General features: G+C 37.8%; 1 protein-coding gene across 1 annotated transcript in view; it reads left to right on the forward strand.

Moving 5' to 3' along the window:
* LOC131237103 (enoyl-CoA hydratase 2, peroxisomal) overlaps positions 1-19,045 on the forward strand; it is a 79,529-nt gene that overhangs the window by 21,529 nt on the left and 38,955 nt on the right. Inside the window, exon 6 of the mRNA XM_058234757.1 lies at positions 17,529-17,568. Coding sequence (XP_058090740.1) covers positions 17,529-17,568 — 40 coding nt within the window. The remainder of the gene's footprint in view (positions 1-17,528; positions 17,569-19,045) is intronic.

The raw sequence follows: 19,045 nt of genomic DNA on the forward strand, positions 1-19,045 counted from the left end.
AGAGACTGATGAATAGTCTGTGACGAAATGGAAGCTGCAAATGACTGAAAGGACGATGGAAGATGAACATATGAAACAAAATTGCTAATGGGATGCTGAGTACAAGATTGTAACCCTTTGCATAAGGCAATGTGGAGATTCAGACTCGAAGTAGGAGAATCACTTGAGCCCACATCCAAAGCGAGTGGAAGGGTGTACGGCCAAGCGTGTGAAGATTTATTTCGACGATGATACACTTACAGAGGCTTAGGGTCACCAAAATCACCAAGGATGTGGAACGGAAGGGAGTGGAGTCTCCCTATGATTACTAGTGGTAAAAGGAAGAGGATAAGTGTTATGCCCTCCTTGACTCGCAAGAGGATCACAGATGGATCGACCTTGAATTGAGAAAAATGGAATATCTTCAAAGAAGGTTACATTGGCAGAGACATATTTCTTGCGAGTTGAGTGGTAATAACACTTGTACCCTTTCTGACTCCGAGTGTACCCTAAAAAGACACATTTAATTGTCTTAGAGCTATGTTTATCATTACTAACATCCAAAATTTGAATGAAGCATGTGCAAGTTGCAACAAAAAAGTTTAGGAGGTAGAGGAAAGAGATTGTCATGAGAATACAACATAGTAAATAAAGATTTGTAAGACAAGATACGTGAGGATATACAATTAATAAGGAAAGTGGCAATTAGAAGAGCATCACCCCAAAAATGTTTAGGTAGGTGTATATCAAAGAGAAGGGTATGGGCAACTTCAAAAAGATGACGGTTCTTTTGTCATGGGATACCATTTTATTGAGGTGTGTGAACACACGATGTCCGAGACAAAATATCATGCTTTTGCAAGAAGGACACAAAAGCAATGGAGATGTATTCTCCCCCATTATCAGAGTGAAGGGTTTTGATTGCGCATTGAAATTGAGTGCACACTTCATGATAAAACACTTTAAACACATCAAACACGTCACTCTTAGATTTCAAAGGATAAATCCAAGTCATGCGGGAATAATCATCAATAAGGGTGACAAAATATTTAAATCCAAAAGTGGAGGTAACCGGGGTTGGTCCCCAGACATCCAAGTGAACCAGTTCAAAAGGGTGAGGTTTCCTCCCAGAAGAGCTAGGAGAAAACATAGTGTGATGATGTTTAGACAATTCATAAATATCATAGCATAAAGGTTTAGTGATAGATAAGGAGGGAAACAAAAGTCTCAATTTAGCTAATGATAAGATGGCCTAAGTGGCAATGCCACCGTGTCATGGACTTTCGATCTAGAAAAACGGTACTAGAAGCGGCAATAAGTGTATCATTGAGAAGATAAATGCCTCCTCACTCATGCCCCACACCAATTACTCTCTTCGTCTGTAGGTCCTGAAAAAGACAATGAGAAGGGAAGAAGGTAATGGAATAATTCAATGATTTAGTAAGAGAGCTAACAGACAATAAGTTTAATGGAAAATGAGGCACATGCAAGACTGAGGACAATGGTAAGAAAGGAGAAAGAGAAATGGAACCAATCTAAAAAATGGGACTTTGGGTTCCATCTGCGACAGTGACATACTGAGAGTGGTGAGAAGGAGAATCAAAGGAAAAAAGTTGTGACTTACCGGTCATGTGGGAGGATGCTCCAGAGTCTATAACCTAGGAGGTAGGAGAGGAAGACACAAGAAGAGTGGTACCTGATTGAGCCGAAACTGTGTGAGAAGGCTCAAGAACATCACGAACATGAAGCCGTATCAGGGCATCATATGCAGCCCAAGAAATGATAAGAGACTCCCCTGAAAAAAGGTTGCTCAATTGCAAGGGTGGAAGGCTGTCCCTCAGGAGAAGTTGTGGCAATAATAGAAGCGACATCACACGTTAGATGACCATGGAGCTGCTAACAATAATCAATACTGTGATTGGTTCCACCATAATGCGAACAAATGTGGGAATTATCACGTCCTCGTCCGCGTCCACCACGACCACGAAGATTACGGCTGTCTCGACTGCGATCTCCCTCGCGGTCTCTACTACGACCACTATAACTAGAAGTGCGCCCCGAACTCAAGGATGATACCCGAAGGCCAAGAAGAAGAGAAGACTGATTGCTAATAAGGCGTGCCGAACGATCTGGTGGCATAAATGAATGTGAAGGAAAACCGGAGACAGTAGCGCGCTGGCACATGGCATAGACTGTCGTCAACAGGGGAAGAGGATAGTTCACAACAACCTAACTCCGAACACTGAGGTACTCGAAGTTCAACCCAACTAGGAATTGCATGATACAAGTGTCATACTGCTGCCTACGCAAATGTTCATGATCGTATTTACATTTAGAAGGAAGAGGCTGATATAGGTCCAGCTCATTCCACATGCCTCGAAGTGTTAAATAGTAATCCTTTAATGATCTTCAGTCTTGTTGGAACTAACTAATTTCTTGAATACGCTTGAATACCCTTTAAAAATTTTGAGACTTGGAGAACATATCATGAAGTGTATCCCAAATGCCTTTAGCTGAGGATCAAAACATCACTGAGTGACTAACTAAAGAATCCATACTATTCAACAACCATGTAATAACTTGATAGTTCTCCTTCGTCCAAGACTTGTAGGTGGCATCTGTAGAGCTTGGAGGATCATCCAAAATATACGACAGCTTCTCCCGGGCTCCTAAGAACACTTTACAAATTGTGTCCATTGAAGATAATTGTCACCATTCAACTTAATGGAGGTGATCTGTAGGGGGTTGGATTCAAGAGAGCCCATGCCAAGAGATGAGGGCCCTTCGTCGTCCATAGGGGGGCTCCCAAGTAAAAAAAAAAATCTCTTCAACCAACTCTCTCTCACTCAATCCTTTAAGGGAATGAGAAACAAACCCCAAACTAACAACGATCCTCCAAAACAACACACAATGCAGTCGTATTTGACTTAAACAAGCCAAAAATGGCATGACTGCACGTCTGTTTGGGGGTAAAACCCACTCAAACATCAATCTTAGCTAAAAACTCCTCCATGATTAGCTTAGGAGGAAGATTTCAGTCCATCTTGAGAAAAGCAACTGGAGAAAAACTTACCGATTTTGAGATGAATCGAAGAAAATCTCATGGGGGCTCATTTTTCGAATCTCTCTATTTCGGCCAAAACACCATAAGAAAAGGTCTAAAAAATTCTCAAAAAATCATGAAAAATCTTTTAAAATCAAGAACTATCAAACCCCTAAACTTCAGCTCAAATGGGGTCCATTTGTCTACACAACGCTGACGTTAGCAAGCTGACGTGTCGCCTCTTAACTGGTATGATACAGAATGGCTTGATCTACGCTTTGATACCAAGTAAGAGATGATTTGTTGACTAGGGTGTGGAGAAGAGTGAGAGAAGAAGGGAGTTTGGGGAAAATGTTGTGTCTGCAACACGCCTTCACACAACACACAATGTTTTATTAGAATAAAATATATAGACTATAGTACACTGTAGGAGAAAAAAGCGTGCACATGCACTTACATTAAAAGAGCCACTTAACACACACACACACACACACACTTTACACAAACACTCTCTAGAACATGCAATAGCACGAAAGGAATGAGGAGGGGAACAAAGGTTAATCCACACACACACACACACACACACACACACACACTTTACACTAACACTCTCTAGAATAGGCAATAGGACGAAAGGAATGAGGAGGGGAACAAAGGTTAATCTAGTTAATCAATGAAGATTATTATTATTAGCTGGAATGTCCGCGGTTTGGGAGGCAATTGGAAGAGATTTCAGGTCAAGAGAATTAGGTGGTGTTTCAAGGCTCAAATCTTGGCTCTTTAAGAGACGAAACTACATAAGGTAGACTAGTTTGTTGTAATCTCTCTCTCTCTCTCTCTCTCTCTCTCTCTCTCTCTCTAGGGACGGGCTGCCCTTGAAGTTGCTAGTTCAACTGGAGGGATTCTGATAATCTAGGACAACAACATGTTGAAGAGCTGGGGCAGTTGGAGGGGGCAATTTTCCCTGTCCGTGTTGCGAAAGAGGCTGACTTTGATTTTTCATGGGTGTTCACAGTAGTATACCAGGGTGGGGGCACTTGACGTGTAGGATTCTCATTTTAAAAATCTGGAGGTAGGAAAGTTACCAGAAGTATAGGGAGTTTTCCAGGTGGGTGAGTAGGAATGAAATGGTGGATATTCCTATGGGCAACGTTAAGTTTAAGTGGTTAAACAACCAATAATGAGTCGTGAAGTCTAAGGTTAACAGATTTCTGGTGTCTTCATTATGGATTGAGCACTTGCCGGTAGCCTCGTCGCGTGGTTTTTCAAAACCAATTTCGAATCTTTGCTTGATTATGCTTGAGGCGGACAAAGAAAATTGGGGGCCGTGGCTGTTTCGCTTGACTTGATGTCGTTGGAGATGGATGATTTTAGGGCTCTCATTAAAGAGCGAAATGAGTTATTCAAGGTGGAAGGCTTTACGGTTTTGAATCGTTTCAAAATATGAGAATGTTGAAAAAGAAACTAATTGATTGGAGAAAAAATGTGTGGGGTACAAGGGAGGAATCGTATGTGATTTTGTGGGAGATTCAGTTGCTCAATATCGAGGGGGGAGAGTTGTTGAGTGATAATAAGGTGGCTAGGGAGGCATTCTTGTATGAATATAACAAGCGGTTAAAGGAAGATGAGATCAAATGAAAGCAAAGGTTTAGAGCGGCTTAGTTAAAAGATGGGGACAAGAACACTAAATTTTTTCATGGGATCACTAGTGCATAGGCTAGAGCAAATCGCATTTAAAGTGTGGGTGTGAATAGGGTTGTACATGAGCCAATTTAGCTCGAAAAGCTTGCACTTGGCTCGATCTAGCTCAGTTTGACTCGGCTTGAACGACGACTCGAGGCGAGCTAAGTTCATATGACCCAACTTGTTTTGAAAACGTGACAAGTTCAAGCAGACTTGAACTTGACTCGGCTCAACTCGAACTCGGCTCAGCTCGGCTCGAATATATATATATATATATATATAAAAACCTACCTTACCCGTCCCTTACCTTTTCCTTTCCTTACCCAACCCGTCGCCCCCACCTGAGCTCCTCTCTCTCCTTCTGCTCCCCACTTGGCCACTCGACTCAGCGTCTGCCTGACTTAGCATCTCAGCCGCACAGCCCACACCCACCCACCAGACTCACTCACTCTCTCAACAGCAACGTACCTTTAATATTTGATTTTTATTTATTTATTTATTTATGTAATTGTTTGAAATTAGGAAAATCCCAAATCTCAATTTTGAGATTTGAGGTTTTGAATCTTTGATTTGGGGGCCGGGTTGGGTCAGTTGGGTCGGGTGTGGATCGAGTTAGGGTTGGGTGTGGGTCGGGTTGGGTCGGGTGTGATTCGAGTTAAGGCTGGGTTGGGTCGGGTGAGTTGAGTTGAGGCTGGGTTGGGTTAGTTGGGTCGAGTTGGTTGAGTTGAATTTTGAACTAGATTTTCATTTTCTATTAGATTTGCATGATTTTATTTGTTTGTCTTATAAAAATACTTCTCTTATAACAAAAGGGTGTGCAACAATGTCTTCAGACGATCCATCTACCAACATTTGGCATTACGATTCCTAATTCTACTCCCTAGACTCTGAAATAATGAAGATTCAATGCAGTTTGTGTGGGGCTAGATTTATAAACAAAACAAATTGGCTTGGTCTACACTTATCCGAAGGGAGGGGGGGGGGGGGGTCGGGAACACAAAACCATGTCCTAGAGCATCATAGGAGGTACAAGTTTTATTCCAGGCTCTTGTAAACTCCAACAAGAGACCTTCCACCCCCTCCCCTACATCGAATACAATTAGCCACAAGATATACCATAACAAGCCTATTTTAATTAATGAAGAATCTGAAATAGAGAGAGTGAAGAGAATAGGTCGGAAAGAGGAAGAGGAGAATGAAGCTAAGATTGAGAGCTTTGTAAGAAGAGCAATTAAAAATTGCCTCGAACTTAAGTAAGGAAGAGGCAGAGGCATCTAAATATCAACAATGTCCTCCTCGACAACATGACGTCGGAGCAGGGCCGATCTCGACAATCAAGAAGCCATTGAAGTTTTTCTCCAAACTCGTGTCATTCTCCAAAATCTTGGGCACTTCGTATAGATCATCTCACAAAAAAAGTTTGAAAAAGCTAGCTGAATCTATACAAGAACATGATGGAAAAGTCTCCCCACCTTTTGATTCAGGGGAGGTTAACGAGCATCTTGGAGAAGATACCACCAACTCAGGCACGGACGACGAAAATGATGGATCCGATCGCGGTTTAGATTGGGGAGATGAGTATTAAGGAGAATATTAAAATTATGAAAGTCGTATTAAGTTTTTTACTTGTAGGGATTAAATACACTAACTTAACTCGCCTACTATACATACATTAACTTCACTTACCTTTAAATCATTATTTCATTTTTTTCTTATATATTTCAATATTTGTTCGTTAAATGTTTATGCTTATGATTATGTGTTAACTGATGTTATTAATTAGTATTTAGGGTACCTAGTGGTTTAGCAATGTATCTCCTCGTTTAGGAATTCATATTAAACAAGTACAGTCATTCGACTGGAAATGCTTGTTCTTTATGAATTCCTAAATTGTCCCATTTTGGACAGTTTGGTAACATACCATGTACTAAGATTGTCCTTGTTTCCAATTTACATGCAGTTCGAATTTCAGTGGCATCTCCTCATATTTTCTCCGGATATGTAGTTCTTTGCTGATTGGTTGCCTCTATCCATGTATAAATTATGATAGATTACATGTGGCAACTGACAACTAATCAATATTGAATTTTACATATATCTAGAGAATGAGGAGATGTTGCCGAAACTTCATCTCGCATGTAAACTGTATGAGGACAGTACATAGTATGTTACTGAATGGGATAAAGACAATTAGCACCTTTAGATAGAGACAAGTAGGAATGTGTGAGACATTTAGAGACAATTAGTAAATAAAATTTGAAACAATTAGGGACAATCTATAGTTATGTATATGTATGTACACCGACGGATTTATTTATTAGGGGACTATTTGAGACATTTGTGTCTTACAGTTTATGGAGGGACCTTGATATTGTTTGTACTATATATTTATATACACATAAATGTGATTGACTGATCACTTCAACTTATAAAAGCCCTGCTCTTAACTTACCCTTTTTATCTTTTGATTTATAAATGATTGGTGAGAAAAACCCAAGTACCCCTAGTGCCGGTGCGTCAGTCACATCTCCTCTTATTGTGGAGGGAGATGTGGCAGAAAACAAAATTGAAACGACTTCAGGTTCAATGAAAGGGAAAAATAAAATATCAGCAATGTGTGATTTATTCGATGAGATCACGATATCAGATGGTTTGGTTAAGATTAGATGCAAGTATTGTAAAACTCTTTACAACAAGCATTTTAGTTCTTCTACTATTAATTATCAGAGGTATCTTGATAAATGTGCGAAGAGACCAAGAACGTTGACTGGTGGAGTCTAGCAGTTGCTTTCATTTATTGCTTCTATAAAGGATGACTCTCAAGCTACGCTCTTCACCTATAAGTATGACAGGAAAAGCTGAAAGAGTGGTATGCAAGATTGGTGATAGTTGATGAGAAACCGTTTAGCATGGTAGAAAGCAAAGTTTTTATGGGATTTTGCAAATTCCTTAATCCCGAATGTGAGAAGGATCTCATCTTACAATAAAAAGAGATTGCATGAATATGTATGCAATTGAAAGAGCAAACTCGAAAGCTCTTTTAGCATCCGTATCAAGAATAAGTTTGACTTCAGATATGTAGATGACATCAAATCAAAGAAAGAGATGCATGTCATTAACTACACACTTTGTTGATGCAGATTGGAAACTCCAAAAGAATATTATAAATTTTTGCTACGTTTCTCCTCAATACTGGTGTGGTAATTTCGGACTGCATTTATATTTGTCTTGTTAAGTGGGGTATCGACAAAAAATATCTTCAATAACTTTAAACAATGCATTTTCCAATGACACTTTAGTTTCTTTCTTATGTAGTCAATTCAAGGCAACCAGAAATTTACGTAACCAGTTCAAGGCAACCAGAAATGTATTCTTTGAGGGTGAAATATTCCAAGTCAGATGTTGTGCCCACGTACTAAACTTGATTTTATAAGAAGGGCTGAAAGCAATTTACTCAACGATCGCCAACATACGAGATGTTGTTAAATATATGAGGGGTCACCATCGAGATTGAGTATGTGGAATGATATAATCCAACATTTTGATTTGAAATATAAAAATAGTTTTAAGTTAGATGTTTGCATGCGTTGGAATCTAACTTGAAATGTTGGATACTGCTTTAGAATTTAATGTTGTATTTCAAAAACTAGTGGCGCGCGATAAAAATTTACACATGTGCCTAGTGATGAAGTCTAGACGAAAGCTGAATAGGTTTATCAATTTCTTAAAGTTTCTTACGACTACACGAAGATTTTTTCCGGGAATAAGCATCCTACGAAAAATTAGTTTTTACTTTTTAGAAATTATTTTCATTATAGACGCTCTAAAAAAAGTGTGCTAAGAGGGTCAAGGTTTTTTTTTTTTTTACAAGTGATGGCTTTGGGAATGCAAATGATAGTCGAAAGTATTGGGCTGACTGTCATTTGTTAATGGCCATTGCAGTTGTTATGGATACACGGTACAAGATGATAATGGTTAAGTACGTTTTCATGTCGCTTTTTTCTAATTCTGAAAGGGTTTCAGTGGAGACCACCATTATTCATGCTATAGTTGAAGAGTTATTCACTTCATATGTTGATACTTTAATCTAGGTGTAGTACTTCTACTGGAGGAAAACAACATCGTGATTTTATGTCTTTTTAGACGAAAATGAAATAGAGACGTAGAAAACTGAATCAGAAGTGGAGAAGTATCTAAAGGAGCCAGTCATAAGGTTATTACATGAAGAGGATTTTGATGTTTTGCAGTGGAAGTTGAGAGCTCGTGAATACCTTAGACTTTCGATGATGGCACGAGACATTGTCAATTCCAATTTTGACCGTGGCATCAAAATCAACTTTTAGCACGTGGAGTAAGGTTGTGAGCAAGTATCAAGGCTCGCTCGCCTCGAAAACAGTTAAAACACTGATATGTACACAAGATTGGTTGCATCTAGTTTGGATTGGTATCAGTTTCGATGTTGAGGAGGATGAAAGCGAGAATGGAATTCAAGATGAGAATGCATCTAAAACTACATAAAGGAATGTATACTTTTAAAGTTTTGTTTGAATTTTGTATTTTGTAATATATTTTCACTTTTTAGACTTGATGTTGTGGCATCTAGATAGTATATGTAAGATTTTTTTTTTTGGACTTGATATTGTAGCATGTGGGACTTTTCGGACTTAATGTTGTTGACTTTTAATTTGTATTTTGTAGCAAAAAATATAATAAATTTAGGTGAGAGTAGGCTCGCCTTGACTCGATCCACTAGATCGCCTCGAAAGGTTTGGCAAACAAGGCAAGCTCCAATCGTAAGCTTGTCCTTGCTTTCCTCGAGCTCGGCCTTGATCCACTAGCTCGCCCCGTGCTTACCATCAGCCAAACCTTTTGAGGCGAGCTAGTGGATCCAGCCGAGGCGAGCTTACCTCAAGTCAAGGCGAGCCTGCTCCCACCTCAATTTATTATATTTTTTGCTACAAAATACAAATTAAAAGTCAAAGTCCAAAATGTCCCACGTGCCACAACATTAAATCCAAAAAAGAGAGTCTCACATATACTATCTAGATGCCACAACATCAAGTCTAAAAAGTGAAAATATATTACAAACTACAAAAGCTTAAACGAAACTTTAAAAGTATACATTTCTTTATGTAGTTTTAGATGCATTCTCGTCTTGACTTCCATTCTCGTCTTTCACGTCGTTATCCTCCCTAACATCGAAATTGCTACCGCCCCAAACTGAATGCAACCAATCTTGTGTACATATCAGTGCTTTAACTGTTTTCGAGGTGAGTGAGCTTCGATACTTGCTCACAACCCTACTCCCAGTGCTAAAAGTCGATTCTAATGCTGCGATTGAAATTGGAATTGACAATATGTCTTGTGCCATTACCGAAAGTCCAGGGTATTCACGAGCTCTCAACTTTCACTACTGCAAAAGATCAAAATCTTGGGCGAATGGTCTTCACCATAGGTTTGCTCCCTATAGGTGAGGGTTCGATTCCCCTCCTTGGCTTTACCCGATACACGTGGTTGTGGGTGATTGCGTGTATCCGCAAGGATTGGTCTCACTACAAAAAAGAGGTGGGGACGCCTTGTCTTCAAAAAAAAAAAAAACCTTATGACTGGCTCCTTTAAATACTTTTACACGTCTAATTTAGATTTCTGCCTCTCTATCTCTTCTTCATCTAAGAATGGCATATGATCATTAAGTCAATTTCCTCAAGTAAAAGTATTACACCCAAGGTATTCCGTATCGGTATCGGTTGGCGTAACGGTGTCCACCAATACCGATATGGATATGGTGGTGTAACGGCGATACGGGCGCATAACGGCCCATTAATATGTTCTACTATGATTAACACATCATATTCTACCATTAAAACAGCAACACATTAAATAAAAAATGATTTTTCGATTTTTTTTTTAAAAAAGGGCCAAAAATAGTGCGTAAATAGAAAAAAATTATAAAAAAATATAAAATCACATCCAAAATTTGTAAAATGGACATTAATATGTTCTACTATGATTAACACATCATATTCTACCATTAAAACAGCAACACATTAAATAAAAAATGATTTTTCGAATTAAAAAAAAGGGCAAAAAATAGTGCGTAAATAGAAAAAAATTATAAAAAAATATAAAATCACATCCAAAATCTGTAAAATGGACATTAATATGTTCTACTACGATTAACACATCATATTCTACCATTAAAACAACAACAAAATAAAAAATGATTTTTCGAATTTTAAAAAAAGGGCCGAAAATAGTGCGTAAATAGAAAAAAAATTTTAAAAAAATATAAAATCACATCCAAAATCTGTAAAATGGACATTAATATGTTCTACCATGATTAACACATCATATTCTACCATTAAAACAGCAACACATTAAATAAAAAATTATTTTTCGAATTTTTTTAAAAAAGGGCCGAAAATAGTTCGTAAATAGAAAATAATTATAAAAAAATATAAATCACATCCAAAATCTATACAATGGACATTAATATGTTCTATTATGATTAACACATCATATTCTACCATTAAAACAACAACACATTAAATAAAAAATGATTTTTCACATTTTAAAAAAAGGGCCCAAAATAGTGCATAGATAGAAAAAAATTATAAAAAAATATAAAATCACATCCAAAATCTGTAAAATGGACATTAATATGTTCTATTATGATTAACACATCACATTCTACCATTAAAACAACAACACATTGAATAAAAAGTATAAATACCTATTTTTGAGAAATTTCTGAAAAATGGCCTGCGGAGCTTCGAATCAAGAAAATCCCTAATATAAGTTATTTTTTATCTGTAATTTCAAGCTACGAGTGGTCGAAAATTGCTATAGAATGATTTAGGAAGAGTTTGGAAGAAAGAAGTATAAAAAAAAGTGAAAAATCGGACCTTAAAAAGAAGGAAAAAAACTAGCTGTTATTGAACCATTACGCCCTGATTGTTACGGGGTAGTAACGGCTGTTACGCCCCGTAACGATCGTTACGGGGTTGTTACGCATACAGAATCGGGGCGGTGCCCGTTTCGACCCCGTATTGCGTAATGGTCCAGACCATTACTGTTACGTATCAGCCGATACGACCGATACGTAACCGATACTGCACTCCCTGATTACACCTAGATTGAGGAATAACTACTGTACCAGATATTGTGGTAAAAGTACCAACATACGAATTGAACAACTCTTCAACCGCAACATGAATAATGGCGGTATCTGATGAAACTGTTTCAGAATTGGAATAAAGCGACCTGAAAACGTACCTAACCATTGCCGTCTTTTACTGTGGATTCATAACCGCAATGGCCATTAAAAAATGGCAATCAACCCAATACTTATCGAATTTCATTTCCATTCCCAGAGCCATCACTTGTAAAAAATTTGGACCCTCAATCGCACACCTTTTTAGAGCGTCCATAATGGAAATAATTTATGGAAACTGATTTGCTGTAAGATGCTTATTCTGAAAAAAAATTCTTCATGTGGTCGTAAAAAACTTTGAGAAATTGATGAATCTATTCAACTTTCGTCCAGTCTTCATCACTAGGCACATGTGTACATTTTATTACACGCCGTAAGTTCTAGGAATACAACTTTAAATTCTAAAGCAGTATTCAACATTTCATAAATTGAATTCAAATGTGTGCAAACATCTAACTTCAACTGTTTTTTAGATTTCAAATCCAAACATTGGATTATATCATTCCACATACTCAGTCTTGAAGGTGACCATTTCATATATTTGACATTGTGTCGTGTGTTGGCAATCCTGGAGTCAATTGCTTTCAGCCATTCTGGTACAATCAAGTTTAGTATGTGGGCACGACAACTTGAAATATTTTACCCTCAAACAATAAATTTCCGATTACCTTAAATTGACTACATAAGAAAGAAACCAAAGTGTCATTGGAAGAGACATTATCTAAAGTTATTGAAGAGATTTATTTATTTATTTATTTTATGCCTACTCAACAAGACAATTGTAAATGCAGTCCGACATTACCACACCAGTATGAGGAGGAATGTAGCGGAAGTTTATAATATTCTTTTGGAGTTTCCAATATGCAGTTAATGACATACATCCCTTTCTTTGATTCAATGCTATCTACGTATCCGAAATCAAACTTATTTTTGATACGGATGCTAAAAAAGCTTTCAAGTTTGCTCTCTCAATTGCATGTATATTCATGCACTATCTTTTCACAGTAAGACGAGAGACCTTCTCACATTTGGAATTAAAATTTTTTGCAAAATCCCATAAAAACTTTGCTTTCTACCATGCTAAACAGCTTCTCATCAACTATCACTAATCTTGCATACCACTCCTTCAGCTTTTCCTGATCATACTTGTAGGCGAAGAGTGTAGCTTGAGAATCGTTCTTTTTAGAAGCGGTAAATGAAAGCAGCTGCTGGACTCTATCGATCGATGTTCTTGGTCTCTTCGCACATTTATTAAGATGCCTTTGATAATTAGTATTAGAAGAACCAGAATGCTCGTCATAAAGAGTTTTACAATATTTGCATCTAATCTTAACCGAACCATCTGGTAGCGTGATCTCATCGAAAAATTCCTATACCACAGATCTCTTTTTTTATATATATTTTTTTCCCCTTTTAGTGAACCTAAAGTAGTTTCAACTTTGTTGTCCGCCAGATCTCCCTCCACAATAAGAGATGTGACTGATGCATCGGCACTGGGGGTACTTGGGTTTTCCTCACCAGTCATCTATAAATCAAAAGATAACGAGGGTAAGATAAGATCAGGACTTTTACAGGTTGAAGTGATCAGTTAATCACATTTATATGTGTATATAAATACATAGTACAAATAATATCGGGCCCCTCCATAAACTACAAAACACAAGTGTCTCAAATAATCCTCTAATCAGTAAATCCACCGGGGTAAATACACACATATATATATATATATATATTGTTCCTAATTGTTTTAAATTTTGTTTACTAATTGTCACTAAATATCTCACCCATTCCTACTTGTCTTTATCTACAGGTGCTAATTGACTCTATCTCATTCGGTAAAATACCACGTACTGTCCTTATACAGTTTACATGCGAGCTGAAGTTTCGGCAGCATCTTCTCATATTCTCCAGATGTATGTAAAATTTAATATTGATTAGTTGCCACATGTAATCCATTACACATAGATAGAGGCAACCAATCAGTAAAGAATTACAATCCGGCGAAAATATAAGGAAATGCTACCAAAATTCGAACTGCATGTAAATTGAAAATGAGGACAATCTAAGTACATGGTATGTTACCGAACTGTCCAAAATGGGACAATTTGGAAATCCATAAAGAACAAGCATTTCTAGTTGAATGACTGTACTTGTTCAATATGAATTCTTAAACAAGGGGATACATTGCTAAACCTCTAGGTGGCCTAAATACTAATTAACAACATCAATTAATAAAGAATCATAAGTATAAACATTTAAAGAATAAATATTGAAATATATAAGAAAAAGAATGAGATAATGATTTAAAGGTTAAGTTAAGTTTGTGTATTTATAGTAGGCAAGTTAAGTTAGTGTATTTAATCCGTACAATTAAAAAACTTAATACCTTTTTTATAATTTTAATATTCTCCTTAATACTCATCTCCTCCATCCGAACTGGGATCAGATCCATTATTTTTGTCGTTCATGCCAAAGCTGCTGGTATCTTTTCCAAGATGCTCGTTAGCTTCCCCTGAATCGGAAGGTTGAGAGACTTTTCCATCATGTTCTTGTATATATTCAACTAGCTTTTTCAATTTTTTTTGTAAGTTGATGTATACGGAGTACCCAAGATCTTGTAGAATGTGGCAAGTTTGGAGATAAACTTCGATGGCTTCTTGCTAGTCTAGCTCGGCCCTGCTTTAGCACCATGTTGTCGAGGAAGATATCGTTGATATCTAGATGCCTCTGCCTCATTGCTCTTTTTCAAAAGCTCTCAATCTAGCTTCATTCTCCTTTTCCTATTTTCTACTAATTCTCTTCACTGTCTCTATTTCAGATTCTTTATTGATTAAAATAGGCATGTTATGGTATATCTTGTGGCTAGTTGTATTCGGTGTGGGGGAGGGGGTGGAAGGCTTCTTATTGGAGTTTACGAGAGCCTGGAATAAAACTAGTACCTCCCTTGATGTTTTAGGACATGGTTTTGTGCTGCCCCCCCCCCCCCCCCTCTAACTTGATAAGTATAGTGATTGTAGTCTAAGCCGATTTGTTTTGTTTACAATTTTGGCCCCCACAAATTGTATTGAATCTTTTTTCTTTTAGAGTTTGGGGAGTAGACTTGGGAACCTTAATGCCAAATGTTGGCAGATGCATCATCTGAAAACATTGCTGCACACCCTATTGTTGTAAGAGAAGTATTTTTGTAAGAAAAAAATAAAGAAAATCATGCAAATCTAATTCATAATATCCCTTCACAGATTCACAATTGGAATTCAACTCTACAAAATTCAAATATAGTATAATTACACAAACGTAACTATTAATAAATAAAATCATGCAAATCTAATCCAAAATTCAAATCTAATTCAAAATTCAACTCGACCCAACCTAAACCCACCTGACCCAACCCGACCCAACTGAGCCACACCCGACCCAACCCAGCCCCAACTCAACTCAACTGACCCACCTGACCTAACCCAGTCCCAATTCAACCCAACTGTCCTAACCCAACCCTAAGTTGAACCACACCTGATCCAACCCGACACCCAAATCAAAGATTCAAGACCCCAAATCTCAAATTTGAGATTTGGAGTTTTCCTATTTTCAAACAATTACATTAAAAAATAATAATAATAATAATAATAATCAAAGATTAGAGGTACCTTGTTGTTGAGAGAGAGAGAGAGAGTGATGGATGGGTGTGGGTTGTGCGGCTGAGACGCTGAGTCGGGTAGACGCTGAATCGAGCTCGGGCGAGTGGCCGAGTGGAGAGAGAGAGAGAGAGAGAGAGAGAGAGAGGAGCTTGGGTTGGCACGACGGGTTGGGTAAGGAAAGGAAAATGTAAGAAAGGGATGGGTAGGGTAGTCCTCGTCTCGTTTTCAAAACAAGCTGAGTCATTTGAAGCTTGGCTCGCCTCGAGTCGTCGTTCAAGCCGAGTCAAACCGAGCTAAATCAAGCAAGTGCTTTTTGGGAAAGAATTCTCAATGCGAAATCTCTCAATAATGAGCTAGATCGGCATGTGTACAACCCTACCTACATTCCACATGGCCAACTACATTGGTGTAGCTCACATTGCCAAGTGTCAACTAGGGGTGGAGTCAGTAGATCATGTAGGCCCCACATCAAACCTAAGTTGTCCGAAGCCAAAACTGTAATTAGCAGTCCTCTTAACAGCTGTCCTTTTTAATTTTTCTGATTTTTCCTTTCTTTTTATTTAATTGGTCTTTGTTTTGGAAAGTTCCCTCTGATTAGAGGGATGAGTTTATTAGAGTTTTTTTTTTTTTTTTTTTTTTTTTATTTATTTATTTATAAATTGGTTTGGAAGTTGGAGTTTGTATTAAATTAGGTGGAACAGTTGCTATAGATTCTTTTGGCTATAAAGAAAGGACTCCCTATGGGGAGAATGTAGTTGTTTTTTAATTTATTTTAAAGCTTGTTTTGCATTCTTGTGAGAGAGAGGGTGAGGAACATTCCATCCCTTGCTTGCCTATTTGAGTTCCACCATATTGGCCAATCTATTACTGCTGGTGCATCTCCACCTGGCCCCACTGTCTTATCTTCTTAGGTCATTGGAAACAGAGGGGAATTATTGGTTGATGATCTTTATAATAAAAGGGAAAGGGTGGCAAAAGCCCGCCAAAGCAGGTGTCTGCGAGCGGAAATCCAATTTCTATGTGTCACATCTATGTTGATAAGCCGATATCAGATTTCTGCGCCTCAAATTTTCATTAAAGATTAGGGCCAGATTTTGGTACAGCCTGGTTCCATTACCCTTGTAAGCATTTGCAAAAGTGAGGCTGTTTTGGTTAAAAAATGGGCAGGTGGTGTTCCATTCCTAAATGGAGAGAATCTTTACCAAAAAGGAGTTTGGTTGCTAGACCCTCCCGATTTGATTCAATTAGGTGATCTTGGGAGAATCGACATCAGGTGGGGTGTCTACATTTTTCCCCAAGGAAAAAAAAACTCATAACATAATCGTAGCCATTCATTAATTATAATCCTACCTATAAAAAGGACTAAAATATTCCTAAATCCTGTCAAGACAATACAACCCTTCCTAAATCAGCCATGACTCACTCAAATGATATCATAATTGCATGATCTTGGATTAATTTGAAAGGTAACTTAATATGCTTTCAAACACGACCAATTTCATTAATCCAGACATTTAGTACTCAAAAGCTAATCCATAAAACAAGCGACACAAATACAAAAGAGAAATTTGGATTTCCAGATGCATAGACTAACTGGACCACTCATGTGAGCCCTCACAGACTGATGACCTTCATCAGAAGCCCACAAAACTAACCAGATAAATTGTGGTTTCCAGCCTTGGATTGCATCAGTGGGGTTGTATGTTTCCTTCATATGTTCAAAGCACTTTAGACCTACTTCACTTTTGCTTGGCCATTCTTCAGTTAATTTTCCAATTTCTGAAAACTTTGTTGTTACCTATTTCTTCTTTCAATGATCTACTATTTTATTCACAGTCCATCTGCCTCATTGTTTACAAAATAGTTTTCCTTTTGAAGATAATACCAAATAATTTCTTTTGATTCATTTATTTTCCTCATTTGGTCTTGTCTTTAAGCAAGAGTATATGCTTACACTCTCATGATGTTGAACCAGATACAAAATAGAGCAGTGATTTCAGGGTTACATGACAAAGGTGCGTTTCCTTGCTAAATCATCTATTACTTAAAAGTTTTCAGTAGTAAGGGTATGGAGCTGTAAAATAAGGTCATTTTTGTTGGTGAAGTAATCTGTTTATATGAGCTCTACTTTTGTTGGAACAACATGCTATGGATTTCATTCCAGTTAACCTGTGGCATGAGCATGAAAGAGTTGGTTGCATAGTTCTAAAACTCACTGAGATGATCAAAAGTCAGCCAAGTCAACTCACCATGGCAAGAATTTGAGCTGAGTCAGAGAGAAACTAGCTATTGAGTCTAACTCTGCCACGTTTCGTAGGGACTTGCCGAGACTCCACTCATGGACTGAATGGAGTCAATGACTTGTAATGACTGGAACTGAGTTACTCGTTGACGTTGTCTTTTTCTTTTTTTCTTTTTAATAAAATATGAAGTGATGGGGGAGAGAATCGAACCCTGAAACCCATCAAGGGATCCAAAGTCCTTAACCAGTGGAAGACTAATGCATTGTTATTTATTTTGGCTATATTATTTAATTTAGTTATTAATTATGAAGTCGAACCAACTAAGACTGGATCAAGTCTTTGTGTCAACCCTACCTGGTTGGACATCAAGTCAAGTTGGAGTTTTCTGGTCTTTGAAGTATGGTTGGTTGTAGTAGCAACTGCTGTGTGCAGGCAGACATCACTCCTAACTGCCCAACCAAAAAGGTAAAAAAATTACCTTTTATGGATCTTATTGTGATAGTTCCTAATTCCATGAGAGTTTATGAGACAGAACACGATGTAACCTGAAAAGTTTGAAGCTTTTCAATTTAGGCTTTACATATTGGTATTTAAAACTATGTATCACTAATACGGGAAAAAGTCAAACTTCACACCAGTGTGGCTGATACATAGTGCTTAGCAGTTGATATGTAACCGATACATATCAGGTTTGACCTATCAAGTAAATGCTCTGAAACTGATGTTTTGAACCTTGCCATCAATAAGAATAAAAATGATAATAATGGTCTTAATAATAATTATAACAATGATAATAATGGGGTTTCGGGTTTCTACTAGAGACTAATAGAGGGCTCCACGACATGTGGGACCCATGTTTTGGTGATCTAGACCATTAAGCTGATGGTATGACGACATGTGCTAATCCCATGCACAATGGGGAAGTTCTGTATTAATGACTAATAGAAACTCCATCACTAGTATTCTGATGCATCTGGACCATGCATGAGCTGTCAAGAATGCATCCATGCCATACAAGTTGGTCGACGAACGTTCAAGCAATCAGGTTGTAAATCAGGCCTGTCCAACAGTCTGAATCAAAGTTCAGATCCAACCATTCAAACATATGATCTAGCTGCACGGATTCACAATCCAGACCATCCAACCATCCAGATTGAAAGATTGGACCACATCACATGAAGGTCCATATTGACCGGATCAACAATATGGAGCAGTTCCATGGCCCTGATGGTTACTTTCTGAGCAGATC

Source organism: Magnolia sinica, chromosome 2 (assembly GCF_029962835.1).
Source record: "Magnolia sinica isolate HGM2019 chromosome 2, MsV1, whole genome shotgun sequence".
Taxonomy (NCBI): domain Eukaryota; kingdom Viridiplantae; phylum Streptophyta; class Magnoliopsida; order Magnoliales; family Magnoliaceae; genus Magnolia; species Magnolia sinica.